Genomic DNA, 22,616 nt, shown 5'->3' with positions numbered 1-22,616 from the left:
ATTGTAACAAACCAAACCGCATGAAAATCGGTTGAGAATTCAGCGAGTAATGACGATTTCAATCATAAATAATCTCCTGCCTCAATAGATATACATGCATTAGGCAGCGCGGCTCCACCTGGGCAAGATGGCGGCCGCGTTGACGTATCGCTCCAATGAGGAGCACCGTTGAATGCGGCATCTACGTATATATATCTATGGGCTCCGTGTGCATGACGAGCACACACAGCCCCCCACCGTGTGGACTCAGTCCGCTCCGGCAGAGAATATCACGCGTCCACGGACACACTTACTTTTTCTTTTTTAATTCTGGCCAATCTAAGTTTAATGAAGCGGTGCCCCCAACACAATGAAGCCGAAGAAGAGACATGTCCTGCTGCTGTGGATGCTGGTCTGCTCCGGCATGACGGACGCGATCGAGCCCATCAGCACCAGCATAGCGGTGGGAATGGCAGCGGCTCTCACCGGGTTCTTAGCTAGCTACCAGAACATTTTCTACTATTTCCACGAGTGCTGTCGACCTGAGTGGATTTCCTTCAACAGGACAGGTAACGCATGGGTGTCCAGCTTACACATTAGCCACCTTTGTGATGTCTTCATACTTAAAACTGTTAGCTAGCTTATTATCAACGAACTGTAAAATGTTAGCCGAGTGGGTACATCTGTTACATCGTAAGTTAGTTGTACAAGTACGCGAATTGTAAAAACGTGTGTATAAACCACTCTCATACTTGTAATGTATCTATATCGCATCTCTTAGAAACTTGCCAAACATTTGCTTGTATTGAACAGAGCCCGTCGTGTTTGTCGCGTGTTTATGACGTATACGGAAGTTCCCCGTTGGAAAGAATTTAGCTAGTTAGCCTGCTTGTTTGAAGCGCGGTTTGCACCGTTGGTATTATGGTTGTTTTTAATAAGCATAAGAACGACTGATGCCAGAAAGTGAACGGTTTCGACGATGAAAACGGCACACTTGTATTTGTTGTTACACGTTTTATCGTCAGCCAGTGTGCTGGTTCACACGTTTGAGCCGTTCACAACAACAGTGGTTTTAGGTGTCGGTGCGGCTCTGGGGCGGGCGATCTACAATTATTTACACGAAAGTTGCGATCCTAAATGGATAGCTTTCAATGCAACAGGTGAGCATGCACATGTGTAGATATAGTGTCTATTTCATGTGACGTAGGGTAAAAAGCTGCGCTAATTATTTACATAAACTAGCAGTCTGGACGTCAATGGTCAAACGTCAAAAAAGACTTGGGAGTGTTTTACCTTCAAAACCGAAACCTAAATGACGGAGTAAAATGTTCTTTTCAACAGTAAATAATGTTGGGCCATTTCAGACACTACTCACATCCTTCTAGGCCATGATTTCAGTCAGATACAGGCATTTCTTACAGTGTTGTACTGTATTACTCAAGTAACGTCACTGCACTTGAATACAAATTCGAGGTACCTGTACTTGAGTATTTCAAATTTAAACAACTTTATACCTCTACTCAACAACATCTCAGAGGCAAATGTTATACTCTGCACTCCACATTTGTTTGATAAAGTGAAGGATGACATGTTCCTGTATTTGTTGAGAACATTTTCTAATTTCTTAAGCTAAATAAACTGTAGAAACTCTTTTGGATCTGCTGGAAAATGCATCATTACAAAGCTGAGAACAGGGCTGTTTCTCTGACAACGTTAAAAGTTGACTTTTCATTTAGTATGTAGTTGTCACATGACAGTGCCACTACAAGAATAATATCACCTTACAGCGTGTGATATTGGAGCAATCACTATATCAGAATATTTTTGTCCAGACACCTCAATTTTGCGACAATATTGTAGAGTTGACTATTGGTGCTTTCACAATATATACCCAATGAGATTTTTGATGAATAATCATCAGTAATGTGGATATAATGGCAAAGTGGGTAAAGGCAAATAATAAAACAATGTTCTGCTAAGCTCAGAAAATGACATCACTTTGCAGCCTTTAAAACCAGTAAAAGACACTTGCGATATCCAAAATCTAAGACAATATCTAGTCTCATATCATGATATAGATACACCAGGGAAATATTGCCCAAGCCCGATATTAAGGAGTTAAATTAAATTAGCACAACCTTCAGCAGCTACAGCCGTAAAATGCAACATACACATTAATGCAGCATTAAAAATGAACAAATACTCTATATAACTGTAAAACGCAGACACAGGGACCATTTGACTGCAGAGTGAGTACTTCATACTTGAATTTTGCTGATTATACTTGCAAATGTTTCCTTGAGTAAAGGGATACTTTGGATTTTTGAAGTGGAGCTATATGTATATTTTGTCCTCTTCATATTTTTTAGTGCTCGGTTTTATGAGTTTTATTTTTTTCAATGATATGATCTCTGTGTTTGTGTGCATTAGTGTCTAATACATATACTTTTCTAATATTCATACTTTCTTATTATAAGCTACTATCAGTTGCCTTTAAAGCACTTTAATACAAATTAGGTTTCATTTGATGTATTTAATGACTGTGGCCATTGTTTAAGTTGTCACCTCATCATTAAATGGCTTGTGATGTGAGATTGGTCAAGCTTTTGATGGCTTACCGCCTCAGCCCAACAGTTTCCCGGCGGTGATGCTGAGAACAGTGATCCAGTCAGATGTTTGCAGCCGTTCATCCTGTTGACTCTCTGCTGTGCTCTCTCTAGGTCTCAAAGCTGACCTGGACAGCAAACTATTCGGACAGCACATTGCGTCACGCATCATCCTGAAAGCTGTGAATGGATTCATGAGCAACGACAACCCAAAGAAACCTCTGGTGCTTTCTCTGCATGGATGGACCGGCACAGGGAAGAACTTTGTTAGCCAGCTGATTGCTGACAACATTTACAAGGAGGGAATGGACAGCAGCTTTGTTCATGTTTTCACATCTGAACTTCACTTCCCACATTCCAGTCAATTTGATACCTACAAGGTATGATGATTAATCCAGATCAGTAAGAATCCAATTACTTTGATTTGAAACACAGTGCACTGTTTGACCTTTTATATGAATGTGCTACTGTTTCTCCTCAGTCTCAGTTACAGCAGTGGATCAAAGGCAATGTCACCAACTGTGCACACTCCATGTTCATCTTTGATGAGATGGACAAGATGCATCCTGGCTTGATTGACAGCATAAAGCCGTACCTGGACTACTACGACAAGCTAGATGGAGTTTCTTATCGGAAAGCCATCTTCATCTTCCTCAGGTGAGAAGTTAAACGCATCCCATAAGTCTGACCTGTCACATATTTTCATTGGAACCATAGAAGAGTATCAGTCCTGGAAAAGAAAGCATACCACTTGTCTGTTTATGGATACATTAATAGCAAGTCGGGCTGCAGCGATATGCTTATCTCCTGATGCGATGCTATCAAAATATTTGGGTGTCGATTTGATATGTATTGCAATTCTACAAGTATTGTGATTTAATATTTATTGCTTTTTTTTTCTCACTTTTTTTAAACACTAGACCATGGGAAAAAAGTTGAATCATACCCTTCTAGAGACTGGTTATCATTTCAAAAACAGTGCACATCACATACCAGTCAGTCTGGCAGACTTTCATTTCAGCAGCATCATATACTGCACAGAAAAGTTTTCATAAACTACTAACTGTTTGAATGGTGTTAACTTTTAAAAATGTCACTCCAGTGAAGCACTTTGTGACCTTGCCCTGTGAAAGACTATATACTACTGACTTGCTTACTTACTTAGATGTACATGTAGTATACTAAAAAATGTATACATTTTGAAGTAAACTTTAAATAATTCTTCACATGCAAAATTATCATTTGTATAGCACCTACTCGTTGTGTGTTACATTGAAAAAAAAGGGCAAACATTACTCATGAATTGAATTAAACAGGGGTCGTGTTTAACAGTCAAGTATCAAAGCATCCGTTTACACACTCTCACACAACTCGTGCAGAATAATCCAAGTCACATTTAACCAGTCACATGCTCACTGCTTCCCAAACACATGCATTTTTGCCAGAACATGATTTAAAACATGTCACTACAAACAGTGTATTACACAGCCGAGTATAGTGTGCCTGGGCACAAGGTAACATGCTGTAAATAACTGATAGATAAATGGTCATTTTACATGTGAAGTATTCATTTAAGCTGCTACATTTACTTGTCCCTGCTTATGAAGCTAGTGCAGGGATTTCCATACATTGATTTATTTGTATCTGATACAGTGTCAATATTGATGGCCACATATTTATTTTCTCTCTCTATATTTTTTTTATTATTTAAAATAAGTAAAATCTTATTTCATGGTCGAGCTACTTGCAGTCAATTGATTTGCCCAGCCCCTCCTTGCATCTCTTTCTGTTTATCAGACCATAATTGAGACAAGCATTAGCTAGCTAGCCAACCCGCAGCTGAAAAGTGCCTCACTCCCCGCTCTAGGAGACTATTTGCTGAGAGGAGAGCAGGCAGAAGCTACGGAAATGGACCTTCAGTAGCGGCCAAAGTAACATGAATTCAGCTGGCGCAAACTCCATTGCAGGGGCTTCACAGTGGGCAGGGCCTTATCTGTGTATCCTCAGCAACAGAAAGGGTGTTTGTGCTGGCCTGGCTGAATTCGAGTTGCTATTTAAGCAGCTGGAGTTCCATGTCATCAAACTTTCCTCCATTTTGTGCTTTCTCGCATCTGGTTTTGTTTTTTCCCTTCTTGAAAAAAATATGAAGTCTCATTACTCATAGATGACCACAATAAAAGTGGCAACATCTTTCCCCCTCTGCAGTTGAATTACATCAATTCACAGAAATCAATTGGAAAATAAAAAAGTGAACTGATAGAAAAATAAAGAAATAACATTGCAATACTTGTTTGAATACATTTCCCCCCACCCCTTATAGCACGTACTGAAAGGGAAAAAACATTTCAGTTTTAGTAATGCAGTAAGCAAGGAGAATTGTAGTTATTAAATTGTAGTTTTCTGCAATTCCTTTCACAAATAGCTGAATGTATGTGCAGAAATATTATCTTAAGTTCAGTGATATTTAATGTAATGTAACTGAGATGTTTTGTCAGTTTGTGTCTGACAATAATGAATACATCTGTGGTGTGTTCACTGTAGAAACATTTTGCACCAGTTTGCAGCCTCTGAGATATACTTGGTTTCAGTTTGGTGTGTTGGGGCTTAAAGCTACTATTTCCATGACCCAATAGAGTAGTGACACATAGAAACAATTTAATATTTGAATCTTGCAGCATTTCTGAGATTTACTTGATGAGGACACAGAAATACAGTCATTGACTGCTGCAGTCTGAGGCAAATTCTAATATGTTGCCTGTGTCTGGTCTTTTAGTAATGCTGGAGGGGAGAGCATCATACAGACCGCTTTAGATTTCTGGAAAGCAGGACGGGATCGAGAAGAGATTGAGCTCAAAGATCTGGAAACGGTGCTCTCTCTGTCAGTGTTCAACAATAAGAAGAGTGAGTATAAATTAAACAGATGTTTATTTGTTTGACTGAATCCCTTCTTGTTATTATCATTCAAAATCTAGATTGGATGAAAAACATTGATTCGTGTACTACTCAAAGTATCTGTTAATCTCTTCCTGTAGGTGGCTTGTGGCATACAAGTTTGATTGACAAGAACTTGGTGGATTTCTTCGTCCCGTTTCTGCCTCTGGAGTACCGACACATCATCCAGTGTGCCATGGCCGAGATGAAAGCCAGAGGACTTCAGCCAGACCAGAACGTGGCAGACCAGGTGGCCAGAGATTTAGTCTATTTCCCCAAAACTGAGCGAGTGTTCTCTGTCAAAGGCTGCAAGACGATAGAGAGCAAGTTGGACTACTACACATAATGCCAGCATTCGATGGACGCAGCGCTCGATCACTATGTGCACTTTTTTAAAGAAAAACACTCTCAGCCAAATGACTAAAGAGAGGAAGTGAAGCTGACTGAACTCTGTATAGGTCGCTGCAGAGGTTTCTCTGTCTGACCTCGTGGAGGATTTCAGCAGGCCTTCTCCGATGTTGCATATCGCTTACACGGGATGCGAAGCCTGATGAAAGACAACAGCGCCAGTTGAATAAAAAAATAATAAGACTGGAAAGCGATCCTTTGTAAGTGATTAAGGGGCTTGATCTCCACTTTTATGTCACACCACAGTGAGAGTCTCAGAGAGTTTTGTTTTCCCGAGAGCTTCTTAATGGCTAACAGGGCGTTCTTCTGTTAGTAAAACTATGGCATGTCACTGTTGTGCTTTTTTTTTTTTTAAATGTGTACTCCAAATATTTGGATTCCAGGAAACACCTGCCTTAATTCTTTTTAATTTCACTTTTTTTTAAAAATTAGATCTATTAAGGTTAGTTTACACGTATGTCCACTGTACATGAGTTCATCAGCTGTCAATATTTGCCTTCATGGTCACTGTTCAAATACATAATGCAGAAAACACCATGTCAGAATATACTGTGCAGCCACATGCTTTTAATTTATAATTTGGTATATATTACAAAAATATTCTGTTATATGAGTAATATATGCTGTAATTCATGTGGATGTGTGCATAGTGAAATATTTCCAGGTGTAATTTTGCCTTACAGTTATGATTTTATTTCCACCGTGACTTGACTCTGTAGCTGAATTTGGAATCTCAGGATCTCTCACCAAACATCAAATTTTACCAAAACTTGATTTTTTTTATTCTAAAAAACGCAGACTGTCCCGATGACAAAATTGTAATGAAATTGTATATAACAAAGTGGTTGATTATTCTGTTAATTTTATTTTAAATTCAGCCAGGATGTTTCTTTAAAACACAGTATTCTGTACTATATTTTGTCTTCAAAGAGGAGGAAGTCATATATGGTTGTTCCCGAATATTGTTGTGGGAGGAAATCTTCTGTCAGTTGAGTTTGAGCAACCACAACAAAAAAAAAAATGATAATGACATCTTTTCTATACAGTTGCTCACAGCTGCCTGCAGGTGAAGGAGCTTTTAAGTGGACTGTGAAAGAATGTTGTTGGTCTGGATGGAAAGCCAACGTTTGCCAGCTTCTCTGCTGTAAACACACCACAAATGCAAAAAAACAAACAAATCACAAATAAAAAATGAAATTTTTTTTGGTGTCGCTGTTTTGAATACATGCTTCACATCAGGCTGAGGAGACCTTTAAACCACAGGGTGGCAGTTAACAGAAGCAGCTACAGTTTATCCAGTGTTGGAACTGGTAGTTCATTCTGTTGCTTTGCATTGTTCCCACGCTGGAATCATTTCTTTCAGTGTACTGCCAGACATCATGGGTCAGTGAAGCCGTTGGGTCAAATTTAAATGCAACAGCATCAAGTATAGGACGGCTTACGGCTTCTGTCTCTGTGTCTAGATAGGCTCCATTTATTTAGCAGTGTGCACTCAAATTTTGAGATTTGTTTTTAACTTATTTCTTGTTTGAATTTGCGCCGCCTCTCGTCTGCCTATCAAAATAGTACACACTAGTCTAAGCAGTGTGAGTCTGCCATTACCTGGCTGTGTGGGCGGGTGGCCATGTTATAAGATTAGCATGCCTTTAGTGCTGGAAATTCAACAATATTTTTCTTCTGAAATCTGAACATGGCTCCAACTGGCTCCATAAACTGTAATAAAGATTGTTTACCAGCAGTATAAAAACTGAACATTGAAAAGCTTGATGTTAAACCTGAGTTTATTACATTTTTAACAGGGTAACTAGTAATCTGTAACTTGACATTTCAAAAGTATCCTTCCCAATACTGAGTTGAGCTGACCCTTAAATTGAGGTTAGATCATAACTGTTTTATGCTGACCTAACATTTTCCCTTCTAATAGGTGTGTCCATGTGAAGTTTTAAAATAAGAGGGAATACCACAGAACATCACTGAATGTTTACATTGAGTGTGTACCGTCTTTTTTAAAGGAAGCTAGACAGCCAGTGTCTGTGAACAGACAAGCTAAATAAGCAGCACACCAGTGTGATGCTCGTGCTTCTGTTTGTGTCACGTAATGTACCAAACTAATTGAATTCCACAAGCATTTCTCTTCCCTTTAAACTGAAATTCAGATCTGGTTCTCCTCCATTCACTAAATGTGATGGATGAACATCCGCCTGAAGTGGCAGCTTGAAATCTTGGACTGAAATAGGGGTTATGTAATAATCAAATAGCTTGCAAAACACTACTGAGCAAAGTGCAACGTCAGGCCTGAGGCTAAAACAGAGAAAAGAAAGAAACAGTGATGACACGTGTGGTACTTGTCAGTGGATGTTGCAGGTGGGCAGGGTTGCAATGAAGGCATGAGGCTCTAATTTACTGTATGACGCTTATTTTTATACCAGCTGTACCTCTACTATATAACTTGTACAAGGATGGATGGGCAGTACTGTTTTGTTGGTGCATATTTACTGCACCTGGAAAGCCCTCACATTGAAACGCATTCATTGTAGTTCATAAATGTGCATAGTTAAAAGTGTAGTGCACCCAAAAATAAATGACATGGTCAGGGGCCATGTCTGATGCCTGTTGCCCAGATCTGTAGACTGTTTGGTTTTGATGAGATTTATCCTGCTGCTCTGGATGTCCTGTGTTATTAGAAGCTACAAACTCATTGTAAGGTGCTTCCTGCTCTTTTCTCCCTCAAACAACACAGCAAAGTGCACACAATGACACAGGAAGGAAGAGGAAAAAGCTTGTTTTGAGAGACAAGTGCAGTTTCGCTTCTTGTGTGAGCTGTGACTTTCTATGAAAAATTACAGTAAACATTTAAAATGATTACAGTAATACTGTTGTACTGTTTTTCTGCCGACCACTCTGTTAAGCATGCAACTGTTCTTATGAAACAGGCTAAATTATATGCTGAGCATTTTTCAAATGTCTTGACCAAATGTAATAGCTGTGTTACCACTCAGATCTCTGCTTTATGTGTTGAGTCTGTGTTCCTGAACATAAATGAATGGATGTTATTAAACCAATAATGATAACATAACCTATGTGTTCACATTATATAGCAGTTTAATCCTGGTTAACTTTATTATGATGTTACAGGTAAGCAAAGATAAAAGTCCAGACATCTGGTGTCGTATCAAGTTTATTTAAATCACATTTCACAAAGTAATAGCTCCATGTGTGTCTTCAGATACAAAAACTGTTGTGTTGCCAAGAGCAGCATCAGTGATCTTCCTGACACTCCTGTGATTTGAAGCTCATTCGTTGCTTGTTGTATCCTCCTGTTCTTTGTTGCAATCAATACTCCTCGTGGACATTTAGAGTTATCAGGCACAGTCTGTATAAAGGTCAAGAGTCTTATACCAGCAGGACTGCATTAATGCAGCCATCGTTCTCTGGGTTATTTGTCACCTGAGCATATTTACCTGGGGAGTAAAGGAAATATTTTAGTTAGACTTTTATCACATACAACACATATCTAGTGCTTGCACAGATGTTTATGAATTATTTACTACAATGGGAGATAGACACATTACTGTACTGCAATGTAAATTAGGGATTGGTATTTGATACCTTTAAGGCAGGGGTGTCCAAACTTTTTTAATAAAGGCCAGATTAGATAATGTGAAAATACCAAGGGGCAAGTTGCTTCTCTCCCCATATGATTAAAAAAAATCTGAATGGAGACAAAAGCAACTGTTTCATCTTTCAGTGAAAAGGTATTTAATTTTCCACTGCTTCTGAAAGCGACAGCCCTCGCTGTTGACTTAATGCTTCTTCGCTGTGGCTTTACCTATCAAGACATGTCTGCTGTCAGGCAACCAATTGTTTGCTTGTTTACACCTAGCCCTTTTACAGTCCCAACAAACTCACACTGACAACTAACAGCTCAACTCTGTTGTTTAAACCTGTTAATAACCAGTAATGTAACATTAGCCATGTGACACTAACAGTTAGCTCTGTCAGTGTGTTTGTGCAGGCGGAATCTCACAACTGCCCCCGACACGGTACTCCAACTCCCACAGCAGCAGCTAACGTAACAACCCATACAGTCTGTGGTGTGGTGTAGTCGAGTGCATTCGATGGAGTTGGCAGTTCAGTGGCCGAGATGCCACCAGAACATTTAAAAGTCTGACTACACTACACGCCATTCACATTGTGGGTATCAAATGAAGTACTCTATTGGTACTAGTTTTAATTTTAGGGTACTAGTATTGGTACCAGTATCATAATTTTTAAACAAAACCCAGCACAAATGTAAATACACTGATCAATGTAGTTATGGATTCACACAGATGAGCACTCACCCCAGATAACTTTTCCTCCTTGTGTAACCAATCCCAGCTCGCTGACATTGACCTCTACGACAGTTCCTTTTGTGATTACTCCCAGAGAGGTATACAGTGGTGAGGAGGGGTTCTTCTTCACTCCGAGGATGGGCAGACAGAATGTGGCCTTCAGCTCTGGATGTGTGACATGAGCCTTCTTAAAACGCAAGCCCTGAAGTAGAATACAGAAAAAGAGGTCAATTAGGAGACAGACCCTTATTCAAAACAGAAATGCACCTATTACATTAAGCCTGGATGCATGTGAAGAAGCAGTGTTCAGTTTAGTTCAAGTGCAGAAGGACATATAAAAAAATTCCATTCAAACTGTACTGCAATCTTACCATGGGTCTGATGAAACGCTCATATTTGGGAGGTTTACGGGTGAAGCCGTCGCCGACGAAGCAAACTTTGGTGACCATTCTCTTCCAGGCTTTCTTTTGTCTCTTTCCAGTTTTGATGACTTTAAGAACTTCTGTCTCTCCCTGGGCACGCACCTTGGGCAAGGGCACCTCCCATTTGCCCTACAGAAAACATTACACATTTGCTGTTTAAAACCAAACACGTTATTTCCACACATATCATTAACGTAAATTAACAAAAAAGTATGTTTTGCATAAAAGCAGGAGATCTTGACTGCGGCATTCTACTTGACAACCTCAGAAAAAAGTGGAAGCTGACGAGAAGATTACATCTGGTACTTACAGCCTTCTCTTTCCTCTTCTGTTTGATCATGTTGGAGAGGACCTTAGCACGGGACTGTCCCTCTCTGTCCAACAGGTAGGCTGGCACTGCTCCCTCTGGGGTCTTATCATCGTTCTTCTGCTTGGTCTTCCTCTGTTCGTGCATTTTGATGCTGCAAAGAGAAAAGTCAGAGTTGTCTGACTATTTATTGGGATTTATTCTTAAGGGTCTGCACAATTTTCTCCTTCTATACTCACGTCTTCTTCATCTGGATCTTTTCTGCATGTCTCTGTTTGTGGTACAGTTTGGCCTTCAACCCAATCAGCTTCCTGGCTTTGTGGGACCGCTCATGGGCCTCACGGCTCTCCTTCTTCCTTTTCTTTTCATGGTGGTCCAGGCGGTAGCCATGCCGCTTGCGGTGTAACTCAATGTGCTCGTTCTGAGGCTGCAAAAGAAACAAGAAAGCCACTTAATTCAACTTGATTATGCCGTATAGTAAATGTTCATGGTTGTCTTGGAGCAGAAATCTAGTTTCTAGTTCAAACTAAAAACTGCAGCACAGAAGACATCATATAGAAACTATATGACACAACAGCCTGCTTGATTGGTGGACGCTTGACAAAGTTTGAATCAGGCTATATTTACAAATTTTACATTTCACATTTTACTGGTCTTATGTAGCAAACAGGACACCCACAGTGGCCCTTACATGCTGCATTAATATTACAGGGTTTCGTTATTTAAGCTGGTACTTTCCTAATAGCCAAAAATGTATATAGAGCTAATGTAGTAGTTACTTGTTTGACAACATTTCTCCAGTGACAACATTTCAGTTATTTTTCTAGTAACAAATGCGTAATGTTCTCTGGATCCAGTGATAATTTTATGCTGTTCTCTGTTTTTTATCATTCAGAGTTTAAAACATTTGGGTTTAGGGTTGCTTTCTGGACAATCCAGCACTTTCAAATCGCCAGTTTAGACACTGAGATATCATATATTAGCAAATTAAGCAATAACGAAAATAATAATTAGTAAACAAGTGAGCGAGTAGTTGGTAAAATAGTGAGCGAATCCAACTTTATTGCTCATACACCTATTATGTCAACTACATTTATGTGAAGGGCGATGATTTCAATATGAAAACTCAAAACACCAGAGCAGAGCAGCACGTCACCCTGCCACATGTTAACAAATGCTAATGCTAGCACAACATGCTAACACCGTAGAAAGCCTGATAAAAGTCATATTATAACATTAAAACCGGCTGTCTTCTTACCATTTTGTGTGTAAGGAGTTAGGTGTAACGGCGAATACGTCTCAGATGGTAGCAGTTGGTAAAGACGCAGATTATTTGGTGTTTTTCGCTTGGGGCTGGGGTCCTTTCGATGTTGTTTTCCCCGTAGCCGATACTTAGAGGAAGTACGTCATCCTGACGTAACGAGTTGTCCGTTGGTTTAATGTGAACGACTTACAAAAGTTTCCCTTGACACTGAGCCGCGTTAAAGACCAAATTTATGATTTAAAAAAAACGATATAATAACTAATGCACAGTTTTATGCACGTGTATTTGACTATTTTTAATTATTGTTAATATTGACGAAGCATATTTTATCTTCGTACCCGGAAATATAGGCCACACGCTTGTTTCTGGGGATGTATTATGGAGCTGTCCCTTATGAAAGCGTGACTTTTAACACCGGCGATTAGGTGTTTTGTAGGACATTTTAATACCATTCTCTTGGATAAATTTAGTGTATATCTGCTGGGTTAAAACATAACCCTCCCTCTTTTTTATTGTCATGGTGCAGCCATCACAAGCGGGCTGACATCACTCTGTCTTCTTGCTACTGTAATGTTGCTGCACTATGGTTCGTCTACAGCTCAGGCTGACTATGAGGAAAAAGCTTGGAAGATAAACAGATATTAAAGATACATGTTGGAGCCTTTGGGACATTAAACAGAATGATTTCGGTAAGATATACTTTGCTAAACTAAACGCTGTCGGTGATAAATTATTTTAATATCACGTTGACTTCACAACAGGCTGTTTTTCATTCACAGGGGAGGTATTTATTCACTGCTGGCCTCCAGTGCTGCAGATGTAGAGTCAGCTGGCATGTTAAAAGACATTACAGCTTTCTTCCAGGTACGTTGTTTTCACAAGTAGATCCGTTATAAATAATGGTGGAAGAAGTAAAGTCTTCACATCCTTTAGGGACTATACTTAACTGATCAGAGGAGGGGAGTGCCTGGGGTGTGACTTTGTTTTGGATAAAGCATTCCCTCCACCATGAATTACCAAATTTCCTTAATAGGCACACCAAATTCAGGTATTAGAGCCAGTGCAACGAGCGAATAGCACAGGAGTGAGAGTTAACACAAAAAAACCTGCTAATGTCTTTAACAAAATTCAAATCCTCCTCAAAAATAACTTGTCGGAAATTTGAAACGTTGACGATCATCTCTGTTGTTACAGATACTGGCTATGATAAAGAAAACATGGCTGTCAAACTTGCCAGAGGGATTTGGGGGTTCGCAGGGTATTAAAAAGAAATTTAAAAAAAAAAAAAAAAAAAAAAATTTATTTGGCATGCCTCCCTGTTTTGCGTCACCCCATCACTTCTCATAAGCAATAAACAGTCCCATACTACAGTAAAAAATAGCAGTCCCACACTGTGAAAATATTCCACCACATGTTAAAGTCCTGCATTTAAACTATTACTAAAGTAATGTAAGTATTATCAGCAAAATTTACATAAAGTATTACAAGCTTAACTACTCACTGTGCAGTAAAATATGCCCTGTTAGTGTTTTACTATTATATCTTATTACTGCTGCAACGGTTTAAGATCGTGTTTATTTTAATTGCATTATATACTGTTGGGTAGTTTAATCTACATCAGTGCATCATATTCTATGAAATCGTCAAGTTTGTAGTGTCGCCTTCCCATGAGAACCTTGTATCTCTAAAAAAAAAAAAAAAAAATCACCTTTTTGGTGTCAGAAAAACAGCCCTGTTTTCAGCTTTGTGACAACGTATTTTCCAGCTGATCCAAGAGGGTTTTTAAAGATTTTTTTTTTGTGTGTGTGTAAAAAGGAGGAGAATTTTCTCAACGTATAAAGGAAAAACATTGAATTTTGAGATCACTCAGTCTTGAGATTTGGGATAAAACTTTTTTTTTTTTTTTTGGTAGATTTTTACTCTTCAGTTAGACTGGGAAATTATATTTAAATGATCGAAGTCTTGACTATTAAACCATGTAATCAGCCTAATGATTGAATTTTTTCTCGAACACCATACTTGATGGATGTCAGAGGTAAGATCTGGTGGAGTTAATGTCTTAGAGTTGACAGAAAGTATTTATTAATTTTACTGCAGTTGTAATGAGGCCATTTTATTTTGCTAAGAGTTCTCTTAATGTAAAGCAAAAGAGTAATTTTTAAGCCATAATTCTTATTTTGTTTTGATTTAGAAGGGCTATGGAGTTGACCTGTTGTAGTTTAGACACACTCACAAGCAATATTATTTAATGAAATTATCAAGAATAGAGAGCTTATTTGTACTTGATCAGAATTCCCACTTTTTTGGAAACCAGGAAGTGAGACAGGAGTCCTTGTGATATAGCTAACCCCTTTTATGCCTGATTAAAGGATGTTTTTGTAGAAATTTGACAGAGCTGATGAAAATCTGGGACAAATCTCTACAGAGTCAACATTTGTACAATACATATATTTTAAAACAAAGATGATTATAGCAGTACACTGTTACACCAATCAGTACGTACTGTTAGTTTTAGATTTTAAAGGCCTTAACAATAAAAGTAAATAAGTTTAAAAGGAAAAAAGAAAGCAGATCAAAATATTGTACAACTCATATTATTTAATATATATCAGTCCTTTAAAAATAATGTTTCACCCCAGAAACAGAATTAGTGTGATGACAAGTTGAAATTTTATGGGTTATTTTTTTAATTGTCCCAATTTTCAAGAACAGGTGAGATACACTGTTTTACTGGACAGGAAGGGTAAGAAAAATTGTAATCTGAAAAGTAACTCGTACCTACAGCTGCCGATATCTGCCTCTGAGATGTTGCGGAGCAGAACTATACATTTGTATAATCATAAATATCATTATTTTATGCTTAAATACAACACTTAATTAAATGTACATAATTACATTCCACCAGTAGCATCAGTGATTCAGATCATCATGATTCTACTTCTTGTTCACTGTCATAGATGATGTCAAATCACTGCGAGCTGTGGCCAACCCGGATATATCCAAGTAAGTTCATTTCATTCTGCAGTCAGTTCTTTTGAATGCTCTTCAGATTCGGCTGTGTTCTGAGCCCCATGTTAACTTTGTGCTCTGCATCAGGATCCGAAACATCGGCATTATGGCCCACATCGACGCAGGAAAGACAACAACCACAGAAAGGATGCTTTATTACTCAGGATATACGAGAGCACTAGGAGGTGAGTAGGACGGTAAAAAGACGTGGGCATTGTTAATTACCCGTGGATTAACTGTTTATTTTCTGTCTGTTAATCTGTTGCTCTCAGATGTGGACGACGGGGATACAGTCACAGATTTTATGGCTCAAGAGAGGGAGCGTGGCATCACCATACAGTCGGCAGCAGTCACATTTGATTGGAAAACTCATAGAATAAACCTCATAGACACACCAGGTAGAAATAACATCCTTGTGAAAATAAAATAGACCAATGGAAATGAGAAGGAGCAGTCACACTAATATGAGTGTGTGTGTGTGTGTGTGTGTGTGTGTGTGTGTGATTGATCACAGGACATGTTGACTTCACTCTGGAGGTAGAGCGTGCTCTGCGTGTTCTTGACGGGGCTGTTGCAGTGATCGATGCTTCTGCCGGTGTTGAGGTTCGCTTTTAAACAGCTTCCTGTTTTTCCATTTAATATTTTCTTGTGTCAAATAATTGGGCGCACTCTGATCACAGTCGCTTCTGTTGCCTTGAAAACAACAGGCTCAGACTCTGACCGTGTGGAGACAAGCGGAGAAGCACCATGTTCCCTGTGTTTGTTTCTTGAATAAGATGGATAAGCCTGCAGCAAAGTGAGTGACTATTAATCAGTGTAACAGTTTGACCATATACATGTTTTTTTTTTCCACAAAATTTAACTGGAACTGTCTTTCTTTTTTCCCCTCAGCTTAAGTTTTTCCCTTGACAGCATAAGGCAGAAGTTAAAAGCCAATCCAGTTCTCCTGCAGGTAGGCCTTTTAGAAAAACACAGCAACCATTACATGTCATTAAAGGAATACTTCACCGAAAATCGAAAAAGAAGCTAAACAGAAAAAGTGTACCTAAAACCTAATGGGAGTATGTCACTGTGTAATGTAGTTGCCTCATGAAGAACCATCCTGTTTCCCAGATTCCTGTCGGCAGTGGCAAAAACTTCTCAGGTGTGGTTGACTTGTTAACCAACCAGAAGCTGATATGGAACCTAAAATCTTTGAGAGATGATGATGGACGAATGTTTGAGAGCAAACCTCTCGACCAGTCGGACGAGCCAGAGCTGCTGCAGCAGGTCAATGAGGCGAGGACAGCTTTAATAGAGCAGGTACATGTCAGAACTTTTACAACAATATTGACCATTTGAAATGATGAAGTGCTCCAGATGTCTTTTCCAGTTAATATATCTGTTGTCAATCACAGGTTGCTGATCTAGATGATGAGTTTGCTGAAGTGTTGCTGACTGATTATAGTGACAATTTCGATGCTGTGCCCTCCAGCAAAGTAAGCGTGTTATTGCATGGTATCCCATCATAAGCCTGTAGAGCAGCACAGTTACTTGTGAACACAGATTAAACGGTGCTGGTGTGTCTCCAGCTGCAGGAGGCTGTGCGGCGGGTGACTCTGGCCCGTAAAGGTGTCCCGGTGCTCTGTGGGAGCTCTCTGAGAAACAGAGGTGTTCAGCCTCTTCTAGATGCCATCACCGCCTACCTGCCTGCCCCCAATGAACGACACCATGACCTAGTGTGAGTGAATTCATTAACCTATAACTAACTCAGATCTGAGCCGCTATGATACCCAGTTAAAGGGCCATTCCAGCATTTCTCTGACCAGGCTCTGTGTATCAATAATGTTTCTTCAATGATTTTGTCACATTATTTTTTGCCTTTTTCATCTTTACACATATTTGTTTTCCAAAAGAAGTATTGAAACAACCACAGCTATGTGACCCTACCAGTTGAGAGGGTGATAATTTTAAAGGGACAGTTCACCCCAAAATTAAAAAAAAACATATATATTTTTTTCCCTCCTACCTCTAGTGTTATTTATCAGTTTAGATTGTTTTGGTGTGAGTTGCTGAGCGTCGGTTATAAGGGCTGTAGAGATGTCTGCCTTCTCTCCAGTGTAATGGAACTAGATGGCACTCTGCTTGTGGTGCTCAAAGCGTAAATAAAAATACATTTAAAAACTCAACAGCAATGTCTCTTTCTAGAAACCATGACCCACTTACTCAGGACAGTTACACAGACCTTGTTGTGGGCAGTTTCATGTAGAAACTGCCCACAACAAGGTCTGCAATTAAGTTAAGTCAGGCTTTATTTTCTGCTTCAATTTAATCATATGAACTGTTTTAGAGCAAAGAATCTTTTGATGTCTCTTGACAGCATTGGAGTTGAATTTAACCACAGAGACAGCTATTGCTAGGAAGTTTTATTTTGGAGAGTAAAATACACAAATTAAAGCAGCAATAAGAGGAGGTTAAGACACTTGTCTATCTTTTTTACAAGTGTTATTAAAATGATGACAAAGAGCTCAGTGTGCTGCAAATACAGAAAATTCAACCAAATACAGACACGTGCAGCAAAGAGCAGAGACAACAATGAAAACTGTGTCTTTGGGACACTAAAAAGCGATGGACATTGCCCACTTGTTGTTGCTGTGGATTTTGGTTTATGAATTTTTTTAAGTTGGCTTTTTGTTAGTGGTGCTAGAAAATGAGCTTAAATGCAGTTACACATTTTTGGTTTATTTTAACATTGTGATGGCATGATTCAGATATTATTGTAGAAATCTGTTGTTAATCGAGTGTTAGCCTTTTGATTATTTTTAGCCTGCCAATTTAAATATTGTGTCAAAATACACGTAAGTATTTGTGACACAGGTTTATGTTAGCTGGCTATCGTTACACTCAGAATTGTCAGTAGCTTTCATTTTATTAGTAGCAGCATAGCCAGAGTTGGGCGGTATCTGTTTTTCATACCCTACCGACATTTCACTGGGGTATATGGTATATTACAATATTTGTGTGAAAGAAAAAAAACATGACAAATTAGCTACTGATGACAGAAGTCATTGTAGCATGCATGTCAATGTCTAACCTACAACGCTGCGTTTCATATGCACTTATCCTACATAGACAAGTCTTGCTGGGTTTGAAAACTCCTGTAACGTTATCCCCACCACGTCCCCCACAGTAGCCATCTTGCTCAGGTCAGCTGTCTGTTCCACCAGCAGAGACTGACCGCTAGTGGCCCGAGCTGTGCACTACAATACATTGCCTTAATACAGCATCTCTGTGTTAGTTCAATAGAAGCATCTATATTTTTGACGGTAATAAAATGGCACCTTCGGTATTGCTAAACACCGCGATATACCGTACCGTAATACTCCCCAAGCATAATGATAGTTTGTTTCAAAATAAGAAATTGTGTATATTGTGTTAGATTATTTCAATTTGCAGGCTAATAATGAGCAAGAGGCTAATGCTAGGTTAATTTCAGCCATGTGCATCACTTTTAGTGTCCCCTGGAAACGGCTCCTGCTTTTGTGTTTACTACTTACAGCACAAATCTGTAGGGCCACTGTATTTAAAGGCTGAAGTAAGTGACCAAAAGCTTTGTTCATCATCCCGCAGGCGGTGGTACAAGGACGACTTATGTGCTCTGGCCTTCAAAGTTGTCCATGACAAGCAGCGTGGCCCGCTGGTATTTCTCAGGATTTACTCTGGTACTCTGAAACCACAGACTGCTGTCCACAACATCAACAGGAACAGCATGTACGTACATTCCACTACAGTTATGACCCAAATCATTATTATTATATGTCAAAGCTTTATTTGTTTGGTATTGCCTGTAGTGAGAGGATGAGCAGGCTGCTGGTGCCGTTTGCTGATCAGCATGTAGAAATCCCCTCGATGACGGCGGGAAACATCGCTCTGACTGTTGGGCTGAAGCAGGTAGAGCATCGTGGATTATATATATTTTTTTGCTGTTTTTTCCCCCCAAAAAGGGTATTTATGTTTTCCACTTTGACTCAAGACAGTCACAGGAGACACCATCGTTTCCTCAAAGGCTTCAGCAGCAGCTGCGGCCCGCAGAGCCCACAGTGATGGCGCAGAAGCAGGAAAGAAGCATGGGGAACGTGCCAGTGTGGTTCTGTCAGGGGTGGAGGTCCCTGATCCCGTTTTCTTCTGCACCATAGAACCGCCCACTATGGCCAAACAGGCTGGTCAGTGACACTGATTACAGTTTTACTACTCGTGCTCCAGCAACCTTGTAGGTACTTACATGTAGTTCTTCTTTTCCTGACAGATCTTGAGAATGCATTGAACTGCCTTCAGAGAGAAGACCCCAGCCTTAAAGTCAGGGTCGACCCTGACTCTGGCCAGGTAATACCATCATTGGATTATCCAGGAGTCTGTTCAGACCATCTGTAAGAGTGAGTCTACTAATTGTCGCTATTTTCAGACCATTTTGTGTGGGATGGGAGAGCTGCACATCGAGATCATCCATGATCGGATCAGAAGAGAGTATGGCATTGAGACTCACCTTGGGCCGCTGCAGGTGGCTTACAGGGAGTCCATTCTCCGTGAGGTCTCTACTACAGGTATAACAGAAAATAATAACTTAAAGGGTAACTTAAGAATTTTTTCAACCTGAAGCCTATGTTCTTATGTGTTTTTTTTATATGTGAATAATTAGAAATTGGTCCAGAATTGAGCAAGACCGCTGCAAATGGCAGCAGCGAAACAGTCTGCAACTCGGGGCAAGTTTCCACCTTCAATTTATGTCCACTAGGAATGCTTGTTTTTGCCACTGACAGGCTCAGATTATTTTTCTAAGAGTGTGACTATTTATTAAGAAAGTACCATACAGAGATAGACATCTCTGTTAAAGAGTAAGATCCTTTTTGTTTAACCAGAAGTAGCCCCTAAATTGCCATCGCCAAACCCACCAAACTCCATTTAAATAAAGAGTAATAAAATTACTCACAACATAAAACTCACAAAAAATGTCTTGGTCCCTCTTTTCACTGTTTCAACAATCACCAACTCTGGTTTGGTTGAAATAAACCCTTATTTCACTGAGTTAGTTGAGAAAATATGCTGGCTCTATACATGCTAAAGTAGCTGTTTATTTAAATAAAGTCTGGTGGGTTTGGTGATGGCGATTTCATGGCTGTCTGGTGAAACAAAACGGATTTTACTTATACAAAAAAGGTCTATCTCTGTAAGGATAATTTCCATAATGTTGTTAGACACTTGAAAAAATAATCTAAGTGTCAAAAACAAGCACTTTTAGTGGACATAAATAGATGGTGCACAAATGCCCATAAAGGCCAAAACACACTGGCACCAAACACTGCACATCAAAGAATATGCACCTATTATTTTTTATGTACAACCCTATAGTGGCAGTGGCTAGATGCATGTTGACGCTCCTGGATGTGCTGCCCTGCAGCACTTTATGCCACTGTCATATTTCCAGCCTTGCCAACCCTGAATTAAATGCATTCTCCATCACTCGCTCTCAGCTTGTACATACCAGTTCCCGTAGCAACTCTTTTTCCCTCCTCACCATTGATGCATAAAGAGAACTCTGTTGCTGTGTCTTGTTTATGACCAAGACTGGATGAGGAGAGACCCGTTGTGGAGGTTGACAAATATCCCGAGCTGTACGACCCACAAGTGTGTCATTATAAAGACAATGGCCAGAAAGATAGTGCCTGGCGAGTCATAACGCTGGAGACTGGCTCTTCAGGTGAGACATCAAGTTTAATTAGGGAGTGTCAACACGTCAATTTCGGCTAATGCATAGGTGGAAGAAGTACAGAGCTTTCAGTAAAAGTAGTTATAACTTTGTATGGTTGTGTGTTGAGGAGCTGCAGCGCGTCGTGTCCTGTTTGTGCTAGGGGCGGTACTTGACGTGTGTCACACGGTGCAGCGCTGGTGTGTTTTCAGCTTAAGTTGTTACATTGCATCCTGTTTCACCCCTGCTGTCTGCAGCACTCTTGCTCAACACTGGCCCAGTTTCAAAAACTGTCACCTCCTTTGGTCATTTAGACGCAATAACATGGGAAAATAGGGTCCAGGTTGAAAAATATTGAAGTTACCCTTTAATTTTTGCATCAGGTTATAGTAGAGGGAGAAATAATTCTTTATCTATAGGCAGCCTCTCCTAGTCTGGTCCCTACTGTTAACCTGTTTATATTTTTAGTCTCCATATCCCCAGGATAAATAAAGTTTTGTCTTTATCTACTGTTCAGCCCCCTTTTTTTGTTCATGTATGAATTAACCTGCTTATCTGATAATATAGATATGCTGGACCGTACTGTTGGGGAGAGACGACATGTTGTGCAGGTGCAGCTGGCTGTCGCACCTCTGGACATCTCTGCTGGTGGTTCATGTGAAGTAGCTTTCACAGAGCAACTGAGGGATCAGCTATCACCAGAAATAAAAGAGGCGGTGGAGAATGGAGTGCACAGCTCATATCATCAAGGTATCACTGAGTGAAACTGGTAAACCTGTGCCACTCTTGTTGTATTGCCAGATGGTTTTATAAGTTGTAAGTCACTCTCAATGTTTGCCTCCACCCTCAGGTCCATTGTTAGGATATCCTCTACAGGGTGTATCTACACTGATCCAAAGTGTCAACATGGAACCAGGAACATCTCCCGCCATGGTGTCTGCCTGCGTGTCCCGCTGCATGCTTAAGGTAAACCATTACAGGTTTCCGTATAACCGTAAACTACAGGATTATAAATAGGTACAACATAGTTGTGTTTGGATGCAGGCCCTGAGGCTAGCAGAGGGTCAGGTCCTGGAGCCAGTGATGTCCCTGGAGGTGACTGTGGAGGAGGAACGCCTCAGCTCTGTGCTAGGGGACTTGGCCCAAAGACGAGGAACCGTCCGAGACATCCAGAGTCGTCACGACAACAAGGTGCTACTAGCAACTGTGCCCCTAGCTGAGATGATGGTGAGAGGACGTGCAGTTCAAACATTTGTCTGTAGTTTCTGGTTTAACAGGTCATCCTGATTATTGTTTACTATTCAAACCTGATTCCTCCTAAAGGGCTATTCCACCATCCTGCGAACACTAACATCCGGCAGTGCCACCTTCTCCCTGGAGCTGGACACCTATGAGCATATGAGCCCTCAGGACCAGAGCACCCTCCTTAAAAGAATGGCTGGGCTGCTGTGATCCCCCGTTCTTAATGATGGCCTTGTGAAGAGCGGCATGGCTAGGGCCCAAACAGACTTTTTAAGGACTTAAAGTAAATATGAGACTAAGTAAGTAAAATGCTGTTTATTGTGTGAATACCCACTGCAGGGAAGAGGACAATAGTGTACCATGTTCTAAGCAAGATGCAAAATAAATTTATA

At 40.0% G+C, this 22,616-nt stretch overlaps 3 protein-coding genes across 4 annotated transcripts; 2 read left to right on the top strand and 1 right to left on the bottom strand.

The window, feature by feature from the left end:
* The first annotated feature begins 214 nt into the window (after window positions 1-214).
* LOC125878649 (torsin-1A-like) lies at window positions 215-7,126 on the top strand. 2 transcript variants are annotated; one of them, XM_049560016.1, is made up of 5 exons: window positions 215-548; window positions 2,700-2,965; window positions 3,067-3,242; window positions 5,359-5,486; window positions 5,618-7,126. In XM_049560016.1, the coding sequence occupies exons 1-5, from the start codon at window positions 350-352 to the stop codon at window positions 5,860-5,862; spliced, it is 1,014 nt and encodes a 337-aa protein (XP_049415973.1). In that variant the 5' UTR covers window positions 215-349; the 3' UTR covers window positions 5,863-7,126. The 2 variants fall into 2 exon arrangements, with proteins under 2 accessions (XP_049415973.1, XP_049415974.1); XM_049560017.1 differs by lacking the exon at window positions 215-548 and adding an exon at window positions 844-1,139.
* Window positions 7,127-9,084: 1,958 nt separating this feature from the next.
* nsa2 (NSA2 ribosome biogenesis homolog (S. cerevisiae)) lies at window positions 9,085-12,400 on the bottom strand. The gene is made up of 6 exons (XM_049560026.1): window positions 12,246-12,400; window positions 11,227-11,414; window positions 10,991-11,141; window positions 10,630-10,809; window positions 10,268-10,460; window positions 9,085-9,385 (listed from the first exon to the last, which is right to left on the bottom strand). Exons 1-6 carry the CDS (start codon window positions 12,246-12,248, stop codon window positions 9,318-9,320), a joined length of 783 nt encoding a protein of 260 aa, XP_049415983.1. The 5' UTR covers window positions 12,249-12,400; the 3' UTR covers window positions 9,085-9,317.
* Window positions 12,401-12,644: 244 nt separating this feature from the next.
* Window positions 12,645-22,603, top strand: gfm2 (GTP dependent ribosome recycling factor mitochondrial 2). The gene is made up of 20 exons (XM_049559986.1): window positions 12,645-12,940; window positions 13,031-13,115; window positions 15,209-15,254; window positions 15,348-15,445; window positions 15,533-15,658; window positions 15,775-15,863; window positions 15,968-16,056; window positions 16,152-16,212; window positions 16,374-16,562; window positions 16,658-16,738; window positions 16,832-16,980; window positions 18,870-19,010; window positions 19,091-19,190; window positions 19,273-19,462; window positions 19,546-19,622; window positions 19,702-19,840; window positions 21,550-21,732; window positions 21,833-21,948; window positions 22,027-22,209; window positions 22,306-22,603. Exons 1-20 carry the CDS (start codon window positions 12,932-12,934, stop codon window positions 22,432-22,434), a joined length of 2,280 nt encoding a protein of 759 aa, XP_049415943.1. The 5' UTR covers window positions 12,645-12,931; the 3' UTR covers window positions 22,435-22,603.
* Window positions 22,604-22,616: the final 13 nt, after the last annotated feature.

The sequence above is a fragment of the Epinephelus fuscoguttatus genome, linkage group LG18 (genome assembly GCF_011397635.1).
Source record: "Epinephelus fuscoguttatus linkage group LG18, E.fuscoguttatus.final_Chr_v1".
NCBI lineage: Eukaryota > Metazoa > Chordata > Actinopteri > Perciformes > Serranidae > Epinephelus > Epinephelus fuscoguttatus.
The sequence above is the reverse complement of the archived record's forward strand: the minus strand, read 5'-3'. Positions and strand labels throughout refer to the sequence as shown.

Coding starts and splice junctions, on each gene's coding strand:
- nsa2 (XM_049560026.1), bottom strand. Junction 10,461..10,629: donor AGCGTTTCATCAGACCCATG/GTAAGATTGCAG, acceptor ATTCTACTTCAG/GGCTTGCGTTTTAAGAAGGC. Junction 9,386..10,267: donor AGGAGGAAAAGTTATCTGGG/GTGAGTGCTCAT, acceptor TTTACTCCCCAG/GTAAATATGCTCAGGTGACA.
- LOC125878649 (XM_049560016.1), top strand. CDS start 350: ATGAAGCCGAAGAAGAGACATGTCCTGCTGCTGTGGATGCTGGTCTGC. Junction 549..2,699: donor GATTTCCTTCAACAGGACAG/GTAACGCATGGG, acceptor TGCTCTCTCTAG/GTCTCAAAGCTGACCTGGAC. Junction 3,243..5,358: donor GCCATCTTCATCTTCCTCAG/GTGAGAAGTTAA, acceptor CTGGTCTTTTAG/TAATGCTGGAGGGGAGAGCA.
- gfm2 (XM_049559986.1), top strand. Junction 16,981..18,869: donor GAACGACACCATGACCTAGT/GTGAGTGAATTC, acceptor ATCATCCCGCAG/GCGGTGGTACAAGGACGACT. Junction 19,463..19,545: donor CACTATGGCCAAACAGGCTG/GTCAGTGACACT, acceptor TTTTCCTGACAG/ATCTTGAGAATGCATTGAAC.